Here is a 22,948-nt window from a genome sequence, read left to right as displayed (position 1 = left end):
AGTCTGGCTCTGTCGCCCAGGCTGGAGTGCAGTGGCGCAATCTTGGCTCACGGCAAGCTCCGCCTCCCGGGTTCACGCCATTCTCCTGCCTCAGCCTCTCCGAGTAGCTGGGACTACAGGCGCCCACCACCACGCCCGGCTAATTTTTTTTGTATTTTTAATAGAGACGGGGTTTCACCGTGGTCTCGATCTCCTGACCTCGTGATCCGCCCGCCTCGGCCTCCCAAAGTGCTGGGATTACAAGCGTGAGCCACCGCGCCCGGCTGTTAATTTTTGTATTTTTTAGTAGAGACGGGGTTTCACCATGTTGGCCAGGCTGGTCTTGAACTCCTGACCTCAGGTGAACTGGTCACCTCGGCCTCCAACTCCCGACCTCAGGTGATCCAACTCCCAAAGTGCTGGGATTACAGCTACTCGGGAGGCTGAGGCAGGAAAATCGCTTGAACCTGGGGGGCGGAGTTGTGGTGAGCAGAGATCATGCCATTGCACTCTAGCCTGGGCAATAAGAGCGAAACTCCGTCTCAAAAAAAAAAAAAAAAAAAAAAAGCACAAACGACAAAGAAAAATACATAGCTTTCTTTTTTGAAGTGGTGAAAATGTCCTGGAATATGACAGTGATGATTGTTGGAAACTGTGAATACATTAAAAACCGGTGAATTGTATAATTTCAAAAGATGAATGTTATGGTATGTGAATTATATCAGAAATTTCTAAGTGCTTAAAAAGGCACCATGTAAAGAAATTTGAATATCAGGCAAAATGAAGTTATAATTCACGTCAAAGGAAATGGGAAATCTCTCAAGATTTTTGAGTAAAGTGAGAAAAGGCCAAATAAGTACTTTAGAAATAAAGTCTGATGAGGATGTGCAGGACACACGGGAAGGTTGTTGCTAAAGGTGTCGGCAGCAAGCCACCCAGGTGCCGAGGCAAGAGACCGAGGGCACGAGCTGTTCCAGTATAATAAAATATATAAAATAAGAATAGTTATACTAGATATAGATCTTAGATATGATTATATATGAATATCATTAATCATTAGTTTGTAGCAATTACTCTTTATTCTAATATTATACTAATCCTCACTCTACAATCATAACCTAGGAAAAACCAGGCCATACAGAGATAGGAGCTGAGGGGACATAGTGAGAAGTGACCAGAAGACAAGAGGCAAGCCTTTTCTCATGCCTGGACAGGGCCACCAGAGGGCTCCTTGGTCTAGCGGTAAAGCCAGCATCCGGGAAGACGCCCGTTGCCAAGCGGACCCTGGTCTAGCGGTAGTGTCAGTGTCAAGGAAAAACACCTGCTACTTAGCAGACCAGGAAAGGGAGTCTCCCTTTCCCTGGGGGAGTTTAGAGAAGACTCTACTCCTCCACCTCTTGTGGAGGGCCTGACATCAGTTAGGTCTGCCCGCACTTATCTGGAGGCCTAACCGTCTCCCTGTGATGCTGTGCTTCAGTGGTCACGCTCCTAGTCCGCCTTCATGTTCCAACCTGTACACCTGGCTCTGCCTTTTAGCTAGCAGCAGCAAATTAGTGAAAGTACTAAAAGTCTCTGATAAGCAGAAATAATGGCGTAAGCTGTCTCTCTCTCTCTCTCTCTGCCTTGGCTGCCAGGCAGGGAAGGGCACCCTGTCCAGTGGATACGTGACCCACGTGACCTTACCTATCATTGGAGATGGCTCACACTCCTTACCCTGCCCCTTATATCCAATAAATATCAGTGCAGGCTGGCATTCGGGGCCACTACCGGTCTCCATGCCTTGGTGGTAGTGGTCCCCCGGGCCCGGTTGTCTTTTATCTCTTTGTCTTGTGTCTTTATTTCTACGCTCTCTCATCTCCGCACATGGGGAGAAAACCCACCGACCCTGTGGGGCTGGACCCTACAAAAGGACTAGTTCAGGCAACAGAGATTAAAGTCCAGAGGTAGCTAAGATGCACGATACAATCCAAACAAAGAAATGAGAGGAGGCTGAGAAAAGTGGCTCACATCTGTAATCCCAGTGCTTTGGGAGGCCAAGGTAGGAGGTCACTTGAGTCCAGGAGTTCACCACCAGCCTGGAGAATGTACTGAGATGCTGCCTCTATAAAAAATGTTTAAAAATTTAGCAGGCTGGCCAGGCACGGTGGCTCACGTCTATAATCCCAGCACTTTGGGAGGCCAGGGTGGGTAGATCACCTTAGGTAAGGAGTTCGAGACTAGCCTGGCCAACATGGTGAAACCGTGACTCTACTAATAATACAAAAAAATTAGCTGGCGTGGTGGTGGCACATGCCTGTAATCTTGGCTACTTGGGAGGCTGAGGCAGGAGAATCACTTGACCCAGGAGGCAGAGGTTGCAATGAGCCAAGATTGTGCCATTGCACTCCAGCCCGGGCGACAAGAGTGAAATTCCATCTCAAAAAAAAAAAAATTTTACCCAGGCTGGCTGCAGTGGCTCTTTTTTTTTTTTTTTTTCGCTCTGTTGCCCAGGCTGGAGTGCAGTGGCACAATCTCGGCTCAGTGCAAGCTCCGCCTCCCAGGTTCACGCCATTCTCCTGCCTCAGCCTCTCCGAGTAGCTGGGACTACAGGCGCCCGTGCAGTGGCTCTTGCCTATAATCCCAGCACTTTGGGGGGCCAAGACAGGTGGATCATTTGAGGTCAGGAGTTTGAGACCAGCCTGGCCAAGATGATAAAACCCCTTCTCTACTAAAAATACAAAAAAATTATCTGGGTATGGTGGCGTATGCCTGTAGTCCTCATTGCTCGGTAGGCTAAGGTGGGAGGATCGTTTGAACCCAGGAAGTGGTGGTTTCAGCGAGCCGAGATCGTGCCACTGCATTCCAGCCTGGGTGACAGGGCAATACACCATCTTAAAAAACAAAACAAAAATAAAAATTTAGCCAGGTGAGGTGAGCCCAGGAGTCTGAGACCACAGGGAGCTATGACCATACCACTGCACTCCAGCCTGGACAACTCAGCAAGACCCTGTCTCCAAAAAAAGAAAGACAGGGAGAGAGAGAGAGAGGGAGGGAAGGAGGGAGGAAAAGAGGGAGTGAGAAAGGAAGGAAGGGAGGCAGGGAGGGAGGAAGAGAGGGTGGGAGTGAGGGAGGGGAAAGTATAATTCCAGAGACATTATAAGGAAATGGCCATAGATATAAATGTTACTGATTGATGACTGAATGTAAGTAAGATGAAAAAGGGAGGAAATAATGAATGATGAGAACACTTTGGAGTTTGGATTGAGGGGTCCATCTACAAACAGCATGTTAGGATTTGTCTAGGAATGCTGATATCCAAAATCTGGTGGATAAGATTCAAGAAAATGATACTACTTCTTTAGCAGGATGAGAAGCATCAGTGCAGGGAAGGAGGAGGCCAGAGCTTTGCCATGGTGAATGTGAGTCCCTGGCATCCTGCACATGTGGCCAGTGGCTCCCATACAAACCAGAAAACACCAACAAATGCAAGAAACATGTCCTCCAGGCCAGGTACAGTGGCTCATGCCTGCAATCCCAGCACTCTGGGAGGCCGAGACGGGTGGATCACCTGAGGTCAAAAGGTCAAGACCAGCCTGACCAACATGGTGAAACTCTGTCTCTACTAAAAATACAAAAATTAGGGCCAGGCATGGCGGCTCATGCCTGTAATCCCTGCACTTTGGGAGGCCGAGGCAGGTGGATCACGAGGTCAGGAGTTCGAGACCAGCCTGGCCAATATGGTGAAACCCCGTCTCTACTAAAAATATAAAAAATTAGCCAGGTGTGGCTGGGCACAGTGGCTCACGCCTGTAATCCCAGCATTTTGAGAGGCCGAGGTGGGTGGATCACGAGGTACGGAGATCGAGACCATCCTGGCTAACATGGTGAAACCCCCTCTCTACTAAAATACAAAAAAACACTAGCAAGGCATGGTGGTGCATGCCTGTAATCCCAGCTACTTGGGAGGCCGAGGCAGGGGAGTCACTTGAACCCAGAAGGCAGAGGTTGCAGTGAGCCAAGATCACGCCACCGCACTCCAGCCTGGCGACAGAGCGAGACTCTGTCTTAAAAAAAAAAAAAAATTAGCCAGGTGTGGTGGCACATGCCTATAGTCCCAGCTACTCAGGAGGCTGAGGCAGGAGAATCACTTGAACCCGGGAGGTGGAGGTTGCAGTGGAGTGCCACTGCACTCCAGCCTAGGTGACAGAATGAGACTCTGCCTCAAAAAAAAAAAAAAAAACCAAAAAACAAAAATTAGCCGGGCCTGGTGGCATGCGTCTGTAATCCCAGCTACTCAGGAGGCTGAGGCAGGAGAATCTTTAGAACCCAGGAGGCGGAGGTTGCAGTGAGCCGAGATCGCGCCACTGCATTCCAGCCTGAGTTATAAGAGCAAAACTCTGTCTCAAAATAACAAAAAGAAGTAACAAGTCCTCCAGAGGTTGCAGCGAGCCGAGATCAAGCCACTGCACTCTAGCCTGGGCAAAAGAGTGAGACTTCATCAAAAAAAAAAAAAAAAAAGGAAAGAAAAAGAAACAAGTCCTCCAGAGAAAAGGAGGATAGTGCACACTCAAGGGGAACATGATCTCGTTCTCTGCCAGGCCTATTTCTCTAAACTTTATCCTAACTGTTAGATCTATTCCTTCAAGCTCCAGCTAGGGCCCAAGAGAGAAATTTACAAGCTGAAGCCAGGCTCCTCCATTTTTGCTCCTCCTGCCATAGCCACTCCTACCTTTAGGTCAATGATCCCACTCTTCTGCACTGGGAGGTAGGTAACCTGAAAGCCCTCAGCTTCCAGTGAACGGCAGGAGTCCAAGACACATTTGTGTTCTGTCTGGGTGGTGATCAAGTGCTTTTTCCGTGACCTGTAGAATCGGGCCACCCCCTAGAAATTGGTGGTGACAGATGGAAGGAGAACATACTCAGAGAGACAGCAATGACTTCAATTTCATTTGTAAAGGAAAAGTGGGCAAGAACAGTATGATCCAACACCAGTTCTCTCATACCAACTGAGTATCCTATAATTCAATTCTGAGGCTAACTCTCCAGACTTAGTGAAAACCCCATGGGTTAAGGGCTCAATTGTACAAGACTGCCCCTAGTTGAGATACCAGACATAAGTCCCAGGGGTCTCAAGCTACCCATACTTCTGCCCAGTCAAATACAAATTCAGGGCTTCCCGAAGCCCACTCAAGCTCAATAATTCACTAGAATAAATCGCATTTGTCCAAACCCATCTAATGTACAACACCAGTGAATCCTAATATAAGCTATGGATTTTGGGTGATAATGATGTATCAATATCAGGTCATAAATTGGAACAAATGTACCACTTGATAGAGGATGCTAATAATGGCAGAAGGCTGTGCATACCCGGGGGCAGGGCATATATAGGAAATTTCTATACCTTCTTTTCAATTTTGCCGTGAACCTAAAACTGCTATAAAAAATAAAATCTATTAAAATAATAATAGTATACAGATTAATGTAGGCATTTAAAAATCTGGAGAAATATGCAGCAAATTAGCAGTGAAAATGTGTTTAGAGTTCTACTCTATATTATTGGAATTTATGATTCATTCATTTAACCAATATTTAGCACCTCCAGTATCCCAAGTAATTTTCTAGGTGCCAGTGATATAACAGTAAACAAGTCATGAGTAGGTATTACTGTTAGTATCAGAAGAAACAATAAAGGTATGTTTTTTTTGTTTGTTTTTTTTTGTTTTTTTTGAGACGGAGTCTCGCTCTGTGGCCCAGGCTGGAGTGCAGTGGCGCAGTCTCGGCTCACTGCAAGCTCCGCCTCCCGGGTTCACGCCATTCTCCTGCCTCAGCCTCTCCGAGTAGCTGGGACTACAGGCACCCACCACCACGCCCGGCTAATTTTTTGTATTTTTAGTAGAGACGGGGTTTCACTGTGGTCTCGGTCTCCTGACCTCATGATCCGCCCGCCTCGGCCTCCCAAAGTGCTGGGATTACAAGCGTGAGCCACTGCGCCCGGCCTAAAGGTATGTTTAAAAATTCCTGGAATTTCAACTATTACAAGAAACTAAAAAAACCATTTATCTCATTGAAGAAAAAAAAGCGGCCAGGTGCAGTGCCTCACGCCTGTAATCCGAGCACTCTGGGAGGCCGAGGCGGGTGGATCATCTAAGGTCAGGAGTTTGAGACCAGCCTCGCCAACATGGGGAAACCCCATCTCTACTAAAAATAAAAAAATAAGCCAGGCCCGGTGGCACGCACCTGTAATCCCAACTACTCAGGAGGCTGAGGGAGGGGAATCACTTGAAACCAGGAGGCAGAGGTTGCAGTGAGCCAAGAGTGCTATTGCACTCCAGCCTGGGCAACAGAGTGAGACTGCATCTCAAAAAAAAAAAAAAAAAGAACGCCAGGCGTGGTGGCTTATGCCTTAATCCTACAACTTTGGGAGGCTCAGGCAGGTGGATCACGAAGTTAGGAGTTTGAGACCAGCCTGACGAACATGGTGGAACCCCATCTCTACTAAAAATACAAAAATGGCCGGGCACGGTGGCTCACACCTCTAATTCCAGCACTTTCGGGGCCGAGAAGGGAGGATCACCTAAGGTCAGGAGTTCAAGACCAGCCTGACCAACATGGAGAAACCCCGTCTCTACTAAAAAAAATACAAAAATTAGCCAGGCGTGGTAGTACATGCCTGTAATCCCAGATACTCTGGAGGCTGAGGCAGGAGAATCGCTTGAAGCCAGGAGTCGGAGGCTGCAGTGAGCCAAGGTCACACCATTGCACTTCAGCCTGGGCAACAAGAGAAAACTCTGTCTCACGGCCGGGCGCGGTGGCTCACGCTTGTAATCCCAGCACTTTGGGAGGCTGAGGCGGGCGGATCACGAGGTCAGGAGATCGAGACCACAGTGAAACCCCGTCTCTACTAAAAATACAAAAAAATTAGCCGGGCGTGGTGGCGGGCGCCTGTAGTCCCAGCTACTCGGAGAGGCTGAGGCAGGAGAATCGCTTGAACCTGGGAGGCAGAGGTTGCAGTGAGCCGAGATCACGCCCCTACACTCTAGCCTGGGCGACAGGGTGAGACTCCATCTCAAAATAAATAAATTAATTAATTAATTAATTTTTAAAAAAAAGAAAAAAGAAAAAAAAGGGGCTGGATGTGGTGGTGGCTAATGCCTATAATCCCACCACTTTGGGAGGCTAAGGCAGGAGGATCGCTTGAGCTCAGGAGTTCAAGACCAGCCTGGGCAACACAGTAAGACTTCATCTATACTAAAAAAAAAAAAAAAAAAAAATTAGCCCGGCGTGGTGGTACACATCTGTAGTCCCAGCTACTCAGGAGGATCACCTGAGCCAAGGAGGTCAAGGCTGCAGTGAGCTGAGATCTGGCTACTGCACACCAGCCTGGGTTAGATCAAGACTCTGTCTCAAAAAACAGAAAAAAGAAAAAAAAAATGGGCCAGGAGCAGTGGTTCACACCTGTAATCCCAGCACTTTGGGAGACTGAGGCAGGTGGATCACCTGAGGTCAGAAGTTTGAGACCAGCCTAGTCAACATGGCGAAACCCCGTCTCTACTAAAAATACAAAAATTAGCTGGGCATGGTAGCAGGCTCCTGTAATCCCAGCTACTCGGGAGGATGAGGCAGGAGAATCGCTTGAACCCTGGAGGCAGAAGTTGTAGTGAGCCAAGATTATGGCACTGCACTCCAGCCTGGGTGACACAGCAAGACTCTCCCTTGAAAAAAAAAAAAAAGAATTAACAGTATCAACTTTGTAGAACAGGATCAGGGATTGGGGTCCTTGGGGAAGGAGAGGAAGATTTACACTTCATTTTATTTTATTTTATTTTTATTTATTTTTTGAGACGGTCTCATTCTGTCACCCAGGCCGGAGTGCAGTGGCGTGCTCTCGGCCCACTGCAACCTCTGCCTCCCGAGTTCAAGCAATTCTCTTGTCTCAGCCTCCCGAGTAGCTGGGACTACAGCTACCACACCCAGCTAATTTTTTGTATTTTTTAGTAGAGATGGTGTTTCGCCATGTTGCCCAGGGTGGTCTTGAACTCCTGAGCTCAGACAACCTGCCTGCCTCAGCCTCCCAAAGTGCTAAGATTACAGGCGTGACCCACTACACCCGGCCTACACTTCATTTTAAATCTTTCCATTGGTTTTAAAAAAACACACCATATGTGACAGAATTATTTTTCAAAAATTAAAAACTTGAAAGAAAATGTACATCTCCCCCCAGAGCTTATAAAATACTATTACCTTTAACAGCAGAATAAAAAGCCAGGTGCAGTGGCTCAAGCCAGTAATCCCAGAACTTTGGGAGGCAAAGGCAGGAGGATCACATGAGCCCAGGAGTTCAAGACCAGCCTGGGCAACACAGTGAGAGCCTCATCTCTACAAAAATTAAAATAACAGGCCGGGCGTGGTGGTTCACACCTGTAAAACCAGCACTTTGGTTGGCCAAGGCGGGTGGATCACAAGGTCAGGAGATCGAGACCATCCTGGCTAACATGGTGAAATCCCGTCTCTACTAAAAACAGAAAAATTAGCCGGGCATGCTGGTGGCGCCTGTAGTCCCAGCTACTCAGGAGGCTGAGGCAAGAGAATGGCGTGAACCCGGGAGGCGGAGCTTGCAGTGAGCCGAGATTGCGCCACTGCACTCCAGCCTGGGCCACAGAGCGAGACTCCGTCTAAAAAAAAAAAAAAAAAAAAAAAAAAAATTAAATTAAAGTAAAATTAAAATAACAAAATTAGCCAGGTGTGCTAGTACACGCCTGTAAGCCTAGCTACTTGGGAGGCTAAGATGAGAGGATCACTTGAGTCCAGGAGTTCAAGGCTCCAGTGAGCTGTGATTGTGCAACTGTACCCCAGCCTAGGTGACAGAGTGAGACCGTGTCTTTTTTTTTTTTTTTTTTTTTTTAGACAAGAGTTTCGCCCTTGTTGCCAGGCTACAGTGCAATGGTGCGATCTCGGCCCACTGCAACCTCTGCCTCCTGGGTTCAAGTGATTATCCTGCCTCAGCCTCCTGAGTAGCTAGGACTATAGGGGTGTGCCACCACGCCCGGCTAGTTTTTGCATTTTTAGTAGAGACGGGGTTTTACCATGTTGGTCAGGCTGGTCTTGAACTCCTGATCTCAGGTGATCTGCCGGTCTCAGCCTCTCAAAGTGCTGGGATTATAGGTGTAAGCCACTTGGCCCGGCTGAAACCCTGTCTTATAAAAAATAAATACATAAGCCGGGCGCGGTGGCTCACGCTTGTAATCCCAGCACTTTGGGAGGCTGAGGCGGGCGGATCACGAGGTCAGGAGATCGAGACCACGGTGAAACCCCGTCTCTACTAAAAATACAAAAAATTAGCCGGGCGTGGTGGCGGGCGCCTGTAGTCCCAGCTACTCGGAGAGGCTGAGGCAGGAGAATGGTGTGAACCCAGGAGGCGGAGAGCTTGCAGTGAGCCGAGATCGTGCCACTGCACTCCAGCCTGGGTGAAAGAGCGAGACTCCGTCTCAAAAAAAAAAAATAAATACATAAATAAAATAAAAGCAGAATATTAAACCATGTAGGCCAAAATTATAACTATGTAAAAATGGTCTGTTCATGCGGACAAAGAACAAAAATAAGAAACATTTATAATTGATTTATACTCTATTTTATCCTAAAAAGTATTTACATCAGTAATGCAAAAATGGTTGTGGGGCACTTTGGGAGGCCAAGGCAGGCGGATCACGAGGTCAGGAGATCAAGACCATCCTGGCTAACACGGTGAAACCCCGTCTCTACTAAAAATACAAAAAATTAGCTGGGTGTGGTGGAGGGCACCTGTAGTCCCAGCTACTCAGGAGGCTAAGGCAGGACAGTGGCATGAACCCGGGAGGTGGAGCTTGCAGTGAGCCAAGATCACGCCACTGTACTCCAGCCTAGGTGACAGAGCGAGACTCCCTCTAAAAAAAAAAAAAAAGAAAAAATGGTTGTGGGATGGTGATGGTAGTTCAAAATGTTACAGTTGTTTATAAAAATTTCATTTAAATGACATTTCACCACCCACCCACCTTATTTTATCTCAGTTACCCATGATGTAGATTTCTTAAACAACTTATAGATTATTTTACTCTATCAATCATGGAGATTAAAAGAAACATCATCACAGGTACTCTTAGCGATCCTTTAACTGTTGGTTTGGAATCTGTGGAGACTTCCAAAGAAAATATTTTCAAAGTTTTGAAAATGCTCTCCATTTCAGAAACCATCTCCACCTTTGGAGGAAACTTCACCCCGACTCTCTGGTCTCTGCAGTCCCAAGGAAGGACATCTTCCTGCTAACATGATCAGGCAGAGTGCTGACGACCCTGAAGCCCATCCTAGGCCTCCTACATTCAGGCCAAGGTCAAAGAAACCAACACTGGCAGCACAGTTCAAAGACAAAGATGAGAGCAAGTGGAGCCAGAGTTCAAACTACAGCAAGCCACAATTTCTCAGAGCCTTGGCATTTACTCACGTAATCCTGGCAACCAGGCCCAGTGAAATGTGACTATGTTCTATGAAACACCAACATGACTACTAAAAGTACCTTTTCCTTGCATTAGCACCAAAGATCTTTTATGTACCAAGGACAAAATGACTGATCCCAGAATGGGTGACCATGTGAATGCCTGCAGAGGGCACAACAAAGACAAGCACTTCAAAATGGAGATATCTAAAGAAATAGGAGGAACTTGTTGGAAATAGATCTGATCAGAAAGAAAAAGGAAGGCTGAGAGGAGGGCAGCCCTGAAATCACACATATAACTTGTTGTTACTAGATAAAAAGAATGGAGAAAGGCCGGGTGCGGTGGCTTACACCTGTAATCCCAGCACTTTGGGAGGCCGAGACGGGAGGATCATGAGGTCAAGAGATTGAGATCATCCTGGCCAATATGGTGAAACTCCATCTCTACTAAAAATACAAAAATTAGTTGGGCATGGTGGTGGGCACCTGTACTCCCAGCTACTCTGGAGGCTGAGGCAGGAGAATCACTTGAACCTGGGAGGCGGAGTTTGCAGTGAGCCGAGATTGCGCCACTGCACTCCAGCTTGGCGACAGAGTGAGACTCTGTATCAAAAAAAAAAAAAAAAGAAGAATGGAGAAAAGGTTCAATCACCATTATCCACTCTCTGAAGTAACTGCCAGACAAAAAAAAAAACAAAAACAAGTAGTTAATGGCCTGAGGGCCACCTCCTTTGCTATCCAACTACCTCACTCAACTCAGACCAACAGCAGCAAAGACTTCTTAAGAGTAGACTGCAAAGGGTTAAAGGAAGCAACAAATCAGAAAGACTGTAAGCCTTCTCTTCACAATAGGGTGGGGATGGGTGGCTGCGAAATACATATACGAGTCCAAATGACGGAGGGACACCATCGCCTAGGTCAGGAAAGCCCACATATGCCCTCTGGTTCCCTTCTCTTACCTTAATTGCTATGTTGTTGGATTCAGTAGCACCACTAGTAAAAATGATCTCACGAGGATCAGCTCCAATCAGAGATGCTACTTGCTGCAAGCCAAGAAACAGAGATATATAACATCAGTTCCCCAGGCAGAAATAGAACTGCAGACACAGGTGGGACAGCCCTGGAGCAAGAAGATCTCCACTGCATTCCACCAAATTGCCCTGGATGAAGCTCTGCACCTACAAGAATCAGATTCTAGTTATATCCCAGATCCCAGGCTCTTTTCCAGCCCAATGCAAAATAATAACTTTTTTTTTTTTTTTTTTTTTTGAGACGGAGTCTCGCTCTGTCACCCAGGCTGGAGTGCAGTGGCGCGATCTCGGCTCACTGCAAGCTCCACCTCCCGGGTTCACGCCATTCTCCTGCCTCAGCCTCTCCAAGTAGCTGGGACTACAGGCGCCCGCCACCACGCCCGGCTAATTTTTTTGTATTTTTAGTAGAGACGGGGTTTCACCGTGGTCTCGATCTCCTGACCTCGTGATCCGCCCGCCTCGGCCTCCCAAAGTGCTGGGATTACAAGCGTGAGCCACCGCGCCCGGCCTAACTTTTTTTTTTTTAAATGAACTATTGCCCAGGCGTGGTGGGTCACTCCTGTAACCCCAGCACTTTGGGAGGCCAAGGTGGAAAGATCACCTGAGGTCAGGAGTTCGAGACCAACCTGGCCAACATGGTGAAACTCCATTTCTATTAAGAATACAAAAATATTAGGCCGGGCATGGTGGCTCAAGCCTGTAATCCCAGCACTTTGGGAGGCTGAGGCAGGTGGATCACCTGAGATCAGGAGTTCAAGACCAGCCTGACCAACATGAAGAAACCCCATCTCTACTAAAAATACAAAATTACCCGGGTGTGGTGGTGCATGCCTGTAATCCCAGCTACTCGGGAGGCTGAGATAGGAGAACTGCTTGAACCCAGGAGGCAGAGGTTGCAGTGAGCCGAGATCGTGCCACTGCACTGCAGCCTGGGTAACAAGAGCAAAATTCTGTCTCAAATAATAAATAAATAAATAAATAAATAAATAAATAAATAAATAAATAAATAAAAATACAAAAATATTAGCTAGGCGTGGTGGTGTGTGCCTGTAATTCCAACTACTTGGGAAGCTGAGACAGCAGAATCACTTGAACCTGGGAGGCAGAGGTTGCAGTGAGCCAAGATCGCGTGCCACTGCATTCCCGTCTGGGCAACAAATGTGAAAACTCCATCTCATAAAAAAAAAAAAGAACTATTGAGCTCTTACTATTTATAGTACTTCTTACTTACAGGTGTTGTGTTAATAAACACTTTACCAGCATTGTCTTATTTAATCCACCCAGTAACCCTACAGAGTAGAAACTACCACAATCTCCGTTTTAAATGTGAGGAAAATAAGGCTTAGAGAAATTAGATAACTTGCCCAAGTCATTTAGCCAGGAAATATGGGAACTAATCAAATTCTTGCAGTCAAACTCCGAGGCTGCTGTTTGAATCTCTTCCAGAAAGAATCCAAAACCATTGCTACCTCCATGCACACCTACCAAGAAAGAAATGCCTCCCACAGGCCACTGCCCCTCTTTGACCTTAGAACCTCCTAGACTCCTCTGTACTAACCTGGCGAGCACGTTCCATGGCTGCCTCACTCTCCCAGCCATATGCATGTGTCCGGGAGTGTGGGTTCCCATAGTAGTTGACTAGGTAAGGGAGCATGGCATCAAGCACCCGGGGGTCCTGAGCACAACAGAACAGATCATTTTCCTTGAGCCCATCGTCAATTCAGGTCCCACTCCACCCCTCAGACCTGGCCATCCTGCCTTAAGACACTCTCAACCCCTCAGGCACTGCCTAGAGGAGGCCTCAAACATTCTTTTGTTCCCACGAAACTACCCACCAAATATCAACCTAATACACTCCCACTCACAACCCATCCCAACTCGGATTGTTCTGCCTCCCCTCAGGTAGTCTACAAACACTGCCTTGTTCAGACATCTGTTTCTGCTGGTGTTTCCATTCCTGCCAGGCAATGTGATCTATAAGGGGCTGGGACAGGACAGGGCCTAGGCAAACACCTTGTCACACATTGGTGAAAACTTGCATTAGTCTTTTAACCCGTTTAATACTTGTCCAAGTTCACACAGTTACTAAGTGGCCGTTCTGCTCATTCCAGAGCCCATGCTTTTAACTACTACTATAGAGCCTGCGCTGAAGTGATTTGACCAAGGCCAATTGCTGGTGAGTAGTAAAGCCACTGCCAGTGGCCTCGAATTTAAGCCTCCCGACTCCTGGCTCAGTGCTTTTTCCACCACACCTTGATGGCTCTCACTTCTCCAGGGATTCAGCCATTTCTTTGCGTGATCACGCCCATCATTTACTTCCTATAAGCAGCCTTGGGAAAAGCTCCATCCTTACCAGAGGAGTTGTAGCTTGCACATCCATATAGAGAGGTCGCAGCACTGGCCCCGCCTCCAGGGCAGCGGCTGTATCTGCGGGAACAGCAGACTGAGGAGCATGGTCTCCAACTGATAAAAAATGGAACGGAGTGGCCAAGTAAGACCGAAGGCAACTACGAACGCATGGCATCCAAAGGGCAGAAGGAAAAATCTGGCTGGAGGTGAGATAAGTGTAAGGGATGCTGGGGTCGAATCTCAATAGAAAGAAAACAACACCAGATACCTGACACGCTGTAAAAGGAGGTAAGGGAGAGGGAGAGAGGGTTCCTGGAGGGAGTGTTGAGTTGATATTCAAATGGTCTCGTAGGAAGGAAGGCTCTAAAGGGCAAAGACGTTTAGAAGGAACGTGGAGCCAGAGTAGGTGCAGTCCCTTCTGACTGAAGGTAAAGGTCTGCACGGGAGACGGGAGCAGCATCTGTAACTTGTCAGGAGCGGTCTGAAGGACACGTCTCCACGCCTCTGGGGGCCTGTGCGAGGGGTGGTGCGCCGGGGTCAACGGTTCGGGGACCCGCCTAAGAAAGTTTGAGGGATGTGTCGTTTGAGAGAAAGGGTCAGAGGGTCTGGGCAGCAGGGTGGACAGGAAGGCTCCAGAATATTCAGTTGCGTCGCCGCGCAGAGGGGACAGGTCCGCGCCTCCCGGAGAGCGGGACCCGAGCGTACCGCGCAGGCGCAGCCCCCGAGTGGGCGCCGCGAGCTTCGGCCCTGGAGCCGCCGTCACCGCCACTGCCGCCCGCCTCCAAGCGGCTCGGAGCAGCATGGTCCCGCTGGCAGAGCCCACCTTCCGAAGCCGCTGCAGGCCTGGGCCCCAGGCTCCCGGAAGTGCTGCACGGCGCTCCGGAAGCGATTCATCGGGCCGCGAGCGCCCTCCCCGTCGTTTTCCCTGAGAGACGTAGAGCTGAGCGACCGAGGCCGCGAGCGAGGTGAGGTAGACGCCGGGCGACGCGAGGCCGGAACGCGAAGAGGGTGGTGGAGTCGGGCTACCCACTGATTTTCCTTCCCTTACTTCCCCTGAGCTCTTGGGCCCACTTCCCAGCCTGCCGCTTTCGTCCCCGCCCGACTCTTGGGCCATCGCCTGGGCCCACACTTTCCTATCCCCCGCAGATGCCGGTGGCCGTGGGTCCCTACGGACAGTCCCAGCCAAGCTGCTTCGACCGCGTCAAGATGGGCTTCGTGATGGGTTGCGCCGTGGGCATGGCGGCCGGGGCGCTCTTCGGCACCTTTTCCTGTCTCAGGTGAGGGGCGCGGGCGGTGATCTCTGGGCAGGACAACCAGACCTTCCGGCCCTACCCCATTCGGCCTGGAGCCTGAACACAGCCACCTTTCGACTTCCCTCTCTGACCCCTCGCGAGCCAGACTCATTCCAAACCACCTTCAATCTGAAAGGTCAGGTTGGAAGCGTCAGTGCTTAAGAATTTTAGCTTTAGAGCAAAATGCTTTCTGGCCCTTTTACTGGTTCGGTGACTTTAGGCAAGTTGAAGACTGGGTTTCCTTAAGTGTAGAATGAAGACAGTAGCATCTAACTTATGGAGTTGTAAAAATTCGATCAGCACACTTTGCACAGCATCTGGCACATATTAAGTGTTCAGTAACTAGTTACTACTGTTGCTTTTATTTTTATTTCCAATTGCGCATAAGAAACTCAGCGGTTTTACTATTCTGGATACAGGATACAGAGATAAAGCAGTTAAACTTTACACTCTAAAGGTCATTTTCACATTTAGAGGCTGTTATTGCCATATCTCTAGATTGTAAATTACCATTTACAGAGCACTTACTCTATGTTAAGCACTGTGCTAAATACTGTAGTTTTCAAAATCCTGTAAATAATGTTGATGCCCATTTTACACTTGGCACTATGTGTAAATTGTAGAGCTCACTCTTGAACCCCAACTTTACTCCAAAATCATTAACACCAAGAAACTGAAAGACAGATGTCTTTATTGGGTCTTAAACTGCAGACAACACCAGTCCAAAAAGCTGGTTTCTCTATGTATTTTACACTGCATCTGCTGCCTCCCACAAACTGAAGGCAGTTAATACGACATCCACCAGAAAAATACCCTGGAGACCCAGATGGATCTTTTTCCTTCTCATTACCCACCCCGGGTAGTAAGATATAATATCCACTAAGTGGAAAATGAGATGTAGGGGTTGCTAGACTAGTGTTAGCAAAAAAATTGGAAAGGAGCAGTTAATACTCTTTCTGATATTTTTGTTACCAAATAGCTCCATCTTGGTTTCCTCCTCAGGATCGGAATGCGGGGTCGAGAGCTGATGGGCGGCATTGGGAAAACCATGATGCAGAGTGGCGGCACCTTTGGCACATTCATGGCCATTGGGATGGGCATCCGATGCTAACCATGGTTGCCCACTACATCTATCCCTTCCCATCAATCCCAGCCCATGTACTAATAAAAGAAAGTCTTTGAATAGTCAGTGTCCCTCTCTTAAAGGAATATTCTTCTCTCAGCCTATTATCCAGCTTTGCCAAGGATCTTCTGCACTAGAGAGATGGACGAATGTAATGATTAGGGTTAGTATCTCTTTCACAAGGCCTGCCTCTCTTAATCCAAAATTGGAAAACTTGGGAGTGTCTAGTACTTTCCATAGATACTATTCAACTAATTACTCAGTACAACTCTGTGCTTGTTACTACGGTCACCATTTTAAAGGAGAAAAACTACTTCAAAAAATGGATTTATTAAGCCGAAATTTCCTCAAGGTCACACATTGCCTAATTTCCAAAGCATTGTTCATCCTGAGGTTGGTTGGTTGCTTGGTCGCCCAGGCTGGAGTGCAGTGGCACGATCTCGGCTTACTGCAACTTCTGCCTCCTGTGTTTGAGCGATTCTCCTGCCTCAGCCTCCCAAGTAGCTGTGGTAACAGGCATGCGCCACCATGCCTAGGTAAATTTTGTATTTTTAGGCTGGGCACGGTGGCTCAGGCCTGTAATCCCAGCACTTTGGGAGGCAAAGGCTGGTGGTGGATCACAAGGTCAGGAGATGGAGACCATCTTGGGTAACATAGTGACACCCCGTCTCTACTAAAAATACAAAAACTTAAGCGGGGTGTGGTGGCACGCGCCTGTATTCCCAGCTACTTGGGAGGCTGAGGCAGGAGAATCGCTTGAACCTAGGAGGTGGAGGTTGCAGTGAGCTGAGATTGAGCCACTGCACTCCAGCCTGGGCGACAGAGCGAGACTCTGTCTCAAAACAAAAAAATTTGTATTCTTAGTAGAGACAGGGTTTCACTGTGTTGGCCAGGCTGGTCTTGAACTCTTGACCTCATGATCCACCCGCCTCAGCCTCCCAGTGTTGGGACTTACAGGCATAAGGCACCACGTCCAGCCCGAGGTTATTGTTTAGATGTACCTAGTGGCTTTATCAGAAAAAGCAGAAGTTTATCCACTGTGGAAAAAAAATAGAAACAGCAACCACTTCTGTAGCTTCTCAACTGGCTAAATTACAGATGATTTTCTAACCAGTCATCAACAATCTATATAGCTTGCCCTCCACAAAACTTACTAGTTTGATGATAAAAAGCTTCTGTAATGAGGCAGTTGTCCATCTCATCTGCCTAGGCCACGCAGACCCTGGAGTTACTAACCTGCATTGCCCATTAAGCATTTCTTAAAAACTTTCAAAGATGGTAGTCATTATTATAAAGATAAAACTATGAACACTTTGGAACACTGACAGGCAGGAGGAAATTAAGGACATTACCAGATTAGCTAGATTTTCGAACCAGTGGGATGCTGACTCAGGAAATGATTGGACATAAAACAGTTTCACTCAGAATGAGCTGTTTTCCATGCACGACACTATTTAAGGTACTACACTCCAACCACATTTCCTCTGAACGTTATTTACACACCAAATTTCATTCTGTGGTAGCGACTAAATTTTGGCACAGATGAGACTAATCACTAAAGGCCATGTTTGCTGGTCCAGCTCCCTAGAAAGCAATGATGCAACAAATTTGTTAGGAAGACATGGTTCAAGGGGAAAAACTGACAGGAGATACTTTGGAAAAAGAGCACACTGACAGAACGTCTCTGCCCCAAAGAACTCTGCAGTCTGGTATTGGAAAGTAAATTTTCAATGAGGCTGGGCGCGGTGGCTCATGCCTGTAATCGCAGCACTTTGGGAGGCCAAGGCGGACAGATCACTTGAGGTCAGTTTGAGACCAGCCAGGCTAACACCATCTCTGCTAAAAATACAATAATTAGCTGGGCACGGTGGTGCGCACCTGTCCCAGCTATTCAGGAGACCGAGGTGGGAGAATTGCTTGAACCTGGGAGATGGAGCCGAGATCACATCACTGCACTCCAGCCTGGGCCAAAGAGCAAGACTCCATCTCAAAAAGAAAAAGAAATTGAACCTTGGGAGTTTCCATACAAATTAAATCACTAGAACAATTAATGGGATAAATGTCAAACAAAACGACTGATATGAAATTCTGAATAAGCCTGTAAAACTTGTGCTTCAGTGCTCACAAAAAATGTTGAACAAATGAGGTAAGGAAATCAGTATTTGAAGGTAAGTTAGGAGCAGCATTTTCTACTCAAAAGATTTACCAAGATAGAAACAGTTGAAGAGAATTGAGTATAAATGGTGACAGCTTGCTTCCCAACTAGTATGAAAGCTCAAAACCCCTTAATACAGTAATATATGCACCTTATTTAATATATTGATTTAATATATGTCAATTTGGGAAACCAGTTTGAAGTTAAGCCATTTTGTTGTTTGAAGTTAAGCCATTTTGGTAAGTATGTATTGTAAATGGTGAAAATTTCTTCACAAATATGTCGACAATGCAGACCAAGAATGCCCAGGTTTTAAGGCCAGGCTGTTTGCTTTTCTTTTTGGTAAACCCCTCAGTTTTGATACATTCTTCTAAAATACACAGGGCTAGACTATAATGGAATAAAGGAATTCATGGGGGGCAACGTGAGGGCAAGTTTCTGCAGACTCAGCACACTTCCCCCCAAGGAGCAACTACTGAATTGAGACTAAAAGAAGCTATTCTATTCTCAAATTTCTGTAACTTTAAAACATTTGAAAAATGAAGATCTCCTGTGGCCTTTTTAAGAGACTTTTATTTGAGTGGTTCTTACAAAGATTGTTGCAATATGAAAGTCATTTGTTTGATAGAAATATCAAGCTGTCTTGTCAAACACACTGAAGTAACCCAAAAATATATTTCAGAGCTCACAGAGCTTAAAAAGAGCAAAGATTATATGCAACCAGACAAAACCTATTTCTGCATTTCCTATTTCTTTCTCAGACTGCTTTGCCTACCAGACTCTCACATTTAAACATCTTCAGGAAATGCAGGGATCATTTTGTTTGGAATTTTAAGACACACCAGAACACACAGTATTTACAAAGAAACTTTTACAGATACATTAATTGAAAAGATACCATCAAGAAATATTATAATTTTGAAATCTCCCTTTCTTGCCAATTGATCAGAATGCAAGATGAGATGCTAACCAAACAGCCCTTTAGCTGTCTTGTATTTCCATACACTAAATGTGTATTTCAGAAACCTGCTCAACCATCAGCCAAATATCAACATTAGTGAAATGTGAAATGTAACCGCTGTGTAAAAAGTTAGGCTTCTGAAACATTAAAAACATTACATCTCTGGTCTGCCTTTTTACAGAAAGCACATTTGTTCTCCTAGAGCTATTCCTATAGTTCATTAATTTTCTACATGAACATTTTAAAAGGCAGAACAAGAGAACAGTTCTGTATACAGTGGGATTTACTATTTAGGGAGAATGAGCACACTGCATTCCTGTTAACATTTTTATTTTTTCAAGGTAACAGGAAATTGTATACAAATGACAGTAGATCCTTGCCTCTTTATTTTTATCTAAATAAAAGATAACTCAAGATGAATTCTCAAGAAAGAAAAAAGCTATATACATAAGGGACTATATCTTCCTTCATCGTCTACTTGGAACCAGTAGTTGTGTTGCTGTCATAGAATCAGGAAACAGGTTGTGGTAAGTTGGAAGAGGTACATATGCTGCTGTTATCATTTTACCTATTAAAAGAAACACATGTTGGGTTTAGCATCTTCATTTTAGAGCCTTAATAACAATCAGTCAAAAAAATAAATTCAAACTCACCAGCAAACCACCTGCCATGCAATGCATTGACAGCAGCAATAGCTGCAGCAATTGATGGGCACTTCACATACACATTGCCCTACAGAAAAAAATGAAAAAAAGGTAAAGATGTTGCTGTATGCAAAATGGACCCAGGTTATGTTTATTCAAGTTGCCTGTAGAAACTCAGTGCTCTATAACCACAAAATGGTTTACCATAATTGTTCCACTGGCTAATAAGTATACGTAGAATTTTATTAAAAAATGACTTCTCCCAAATTTGCCGTTTTATCTTTTCTCTATGATTTGTATGCAGCCTAAGAATGAATCAAGATGCCAAGATTTCATGGCAAGCTTTAAGCATTACTAGAAATCCTCTCATGCCCTGATCAAATTGTTACTGATTTTATTTTGGAGGGTTTATTTAGCCACTATATTAAAGCTACTTTCAGGCACACACACACACAAAAACTATAATGGAAGACAGTGACCATAACATGCGCCACATATGTGTGAAGATTAAGGTAGAGATGAACAACCTAACATCATTTATAAAAAAGATGAAAATACCTGAGCTGAATTTTTGTCAACATAAATATGAATAACTCCTCCATGTTTATTACATTCTTCAATCACATCATCCTTAATCTCAGTATCCCATCCAACTTCTTCTTCTCTGTAAGAAAGTATTAAGGTCTCTTAAATACTATTGAAACTAACAAACTATATATTTACAAACGTATCAAAAAATTTAAATATTCTATGAATTTAAAAAAAAAATACTTTGCGAAAAAAAGCACATTGAGAGAACGTCTCTGCCCCAAAGAACACTGCAGTCTAGTATTGAAAAACAAATTTTCTTTTTTTTTTTTTTTTTTTTTTTTTTTTTGAGACGGAGTCTCGCTCTGTCACCCAGGCTGAAGTGCAGTGGCGCAATCTCAGCTCACTGCAAGCTCTGCCTCCCGGGTTCACGCCATTCTCCTGCCTCAGCCTCTCCGTAGCTGGGACTACAGGCGCCCGCCACCACGCCCGGCTAATTTTTTGTATTTTTTTTAGTAGAGACGGGGTTTCACCGTGGTCTCGATCTCCTGACCTCGTGATCCGCCCGCCTCGGCCTCCCAAAGTGCTGGGATTACAAGCGTGAGCCACCGCGCCCGGCCGAAAAACAAATTTTCAATGGGGCCAGGCGCGGTGACTCATGCCTGTAATCCCAGCACTTTGGGAGGCCGAGGTGGGCAGATCACCAGAGGTCAGGAGTTTGAGACCAGCCTGGCCAAGATGGAGAAATCCGGTCTCTACTGAAAATACAAAATTTAGCCAGGAGTGGTGACAGGTGCCTGTAATCTCAGCTATTCAGGAGGCTGAAGCAGGAGAATTGCTTGAGCCCAGGAGGCGGAGGTTGTAGTGAGCCAGTATCAAATCCCTGCACGCCAGCCTAGGTGACTCCGTCTCAAAAAAAAAAAAATAAATAAAAATAAAAAGATATAGATAGGGCTCTGGGGAAAATCAAAGCAAAATAAGATAGAAAATATTGATCCCATCCTACTTTATGACTGCATAACTTGAAAGTGACTTTTAAATAGTTAAATGGGCCAGGCGCAGCAGCTCATGCCTGTAATTCCAGCACTTTGGGAGGCTGAGGCGGGCACATCACTTGAGGTCAGGAGTTCAAGACCAGCCTGGCCAACATGGCGAAACCCCATCTCTACTATAAAAATACAAAAATCAGCCAGGCATCACACGCCTGTAATCCCAGCACTTTCGGATGCTGAATCTAGCAGATCACTTAAGGTCAGGAGTTCGAGACCAGCCTGGCCAACGTGGCAAAACCCTGTCTCTACTAAAAACACAAAAGTAGTTGGGTGTGGTGGTGTGCACCTGTAATCCCAGCTACTCGGAAGGCATGAGAATTGCTTGAACCTGGGAGATGGAGGTTGCAGTGAGCTGAGATAGAGCCGGTGGCGCCACTGCACTCCAACCTGGAGTGAGACTCTGGCTCCAACAAAAAAAGTTAAATACTTCAATGCTATCAAACGATACTTACAACAAAAGTTTATCACCATTTCATAGATAAAACTAAAGTAAATTTGGTACTAGGAAAACAAAAGAATTCAAGATTTTGGATGAAACAGTCATACAATTGTCATTATATGAAATGTAACTTATCGAAATCGAAACAAAAATCTACATTTTGATTGGATGTACTATATTATAAATACGATTTATAAAACCAATGAGAAGAGTTAAAAAATAGCAGTCTAATCACTAGGTAGGCATAGTTACTAGCATTCTAATGTTAATAGTTATTAGCATCGTAATCACTAGCTAGGCATAGTTTCCGCACCTGGCCGAAAAATTATTTTAAAAGGATCAAAACTATGCAGTTTCAAATGAAATATGGAAATAACAGGCCGGGCACAGTGGCTCATGCCTGTAATCCCAGCACTTTGGGGGGCTAAGGTGGGCGGATCACCTCAGGTTGGGAGTTTGAGACCAGCCTGACCAACATGGTGAAACCCCATCTCTACTAAAACTACAAAACTAGCCGGGTGTGGTGGCGCATGCCTGTAATCCCAGCTACTCAGGAGGGTGAGGCAGGAGAATTGCTTGAACCCGGGAGGTGGAGGTTGCAGTAAGCCAAGATCGCGCCATTGCACTCCAGCCTGGACAACAAGTGCAAAACTCCATCCTTTTGTTTTTAATGTAATCAATCATTTTATTATTTTCATCAACAACCAACACAGCAACACAAATTGACAGCCAGTCCTCAAGGGAACCTTTTTTGAAGTAAAGAACAAGGCCCTGACTGAGCTACCTACATGGAACATAGTATTTGCAATATGCAAATGGAGACCTAAAGGCTCATGATGGGAATAGAAAGTGGCTGTATACAGAGGAACAGAAACAAAGTGGAGTAATGGGAAGCTCAATCAACAATTGGCAACAAGCTAGGTTAGTAGTTTACCAAACTGGTCATCT

General features: G+C 45.9%; 3 protein-coding genes across 10 annotated transcripts in view; 1 reads left to right on the top strand and 2 right to left on the bottom strand.

Moving 5' to 3' along the window:
* Positions 1–14,644, bottom strand: part of NFS1 (NFS1 cysteine desulfurase) — a 34,523-nt gene extending 19,879 nt beyond the window's left edge. Inside the window, exons 1-5 of one of the 5 annotated variants that reach the window (XM_032143027.2) lie at positions 14,512–14,644; positions 13,811–13,920; positions 13,016–13,132; positions 11,386–11,469; positions 4,688–4,840 (exon numbers count right to left, since the gene is read on the bottom strand). In XM_032143027.2, coding sequence (XP_031998918.1) covers positions 4,688–4,840; positions 11,386–11,469; positions 13,016–13,132; positions 13,811–13,920; positions 14,512–14,608 — 561 coding nt within the window. In that variant the 5' untranslated portion in view covers positions 14,609–14,644. Of the gene's footprint in view, positions 1–4,687; positions 4,841–11,385; positions 11,470–13,015; positions 13,133–13,810; positions 14,491–14,511 lie in introns of those variants that run through there. The other 4 variants (XM_032143026.2, XM_032143025.2, XM_032143021.2 and 1 more) reach the window with 4 other exon arrangements.
* ROMO1 (reactive oxygen species modulator 1) lies at positions 14,639–16,283 on the top strand. 2 transcript variants are annotated; one of them, XM_058433258.1, is made up of 3 exons: positions 14,639–14,776; positions 14,953–15,083; positions 16,101–16,283. In XM_058433258.1, exons 2-3 carry the CDS (start codon positions 14,953–14,955, stop codon positions 16,207–16,209), a joined length of 240 nt encoding a protein of 79 aa, XP_058289241.1. In that variant the 5' UTR covers positions 14,639–14,776; the 3' UTR covers positions 16,210–16,283. The 2 variants fall into 2 exon arrangements, with proteins under 2 accessions (XP_058289241.1, XP_031998925.1); XM_032143034.2 differs by having other exon boundaries at positions 14,649–14,771.
* A 2,646-nt stretch (positions 16,284–18,929) lies between these two features.
* Positions 18,930–22,948, bottom strand: part of RBM39 (RNA binding motif protein 39) — a 41,931-nt gene continuing 37,912 nt past the window's right edge. For all 3 annotated transcript variants that reach the window (XM_058433257.1, XM_032143029.2, XM_032143028.2), the window contains 3 exons: positions 20,540–20,645; positions 19,991–20,069; positions 18,930–19,905 (listed from right to left, as the gene is read on the bottom strand). In XM_058433257.1, coding sequence (XP_058289240.1) covers positions 19,805–19,905; positions 19,991–20,069; positions 20,540–20,645 — 286 coding nt within the window. In that variant the 3' untranslated portion in view covers positions 18,930–19,804. The remainder of the gene's footprint in view (positions 19,906–19,990; positions 20,070–20,539; positions 20,646–22,948) is intronic.

This window comes from Hylobates moloch, unplaced genomic scaffold (assembly GCF_009828535.3).
Source record: "Hylobates moloch isolate HMO894 unplaced genomic scaffold, HMol_V3 SCAFFOLD_21, whole genome shotgun sequence".
In the NCBI taxonomy this organism is placed as follows: domain Eukaryota; kingdom Metazoa; phylum Chordata; class Mammalia; order Primates; family Hylobatidae; genus Hylobates; species Hylobates moloch.
The sequence above is the reverse complement of the archived record's forward strand: the minus strand, read 5'-3'. Positions and strand labels throughout refer to the sequence as shown.

What these genes read in the sequence shown, in the direction of transcription:
- ROMO1 (XM_058433258.1), top strand. Translation starts at nt 14,953, where the DNA reads ATGCCGGTGGCCGTGGGTCCCTACGGACAGTCCCAGCCAAGCTGCTTC. An exon ending in GGCACCTTTTCCTGTCTCAG is followed by an intron (nt 15,084 to 16,100) that starts GTGAGGGGCGCG and finishes TTTCCTCCTCAG; the next exon opens with GATCGGAATGCGGGGTCGAG.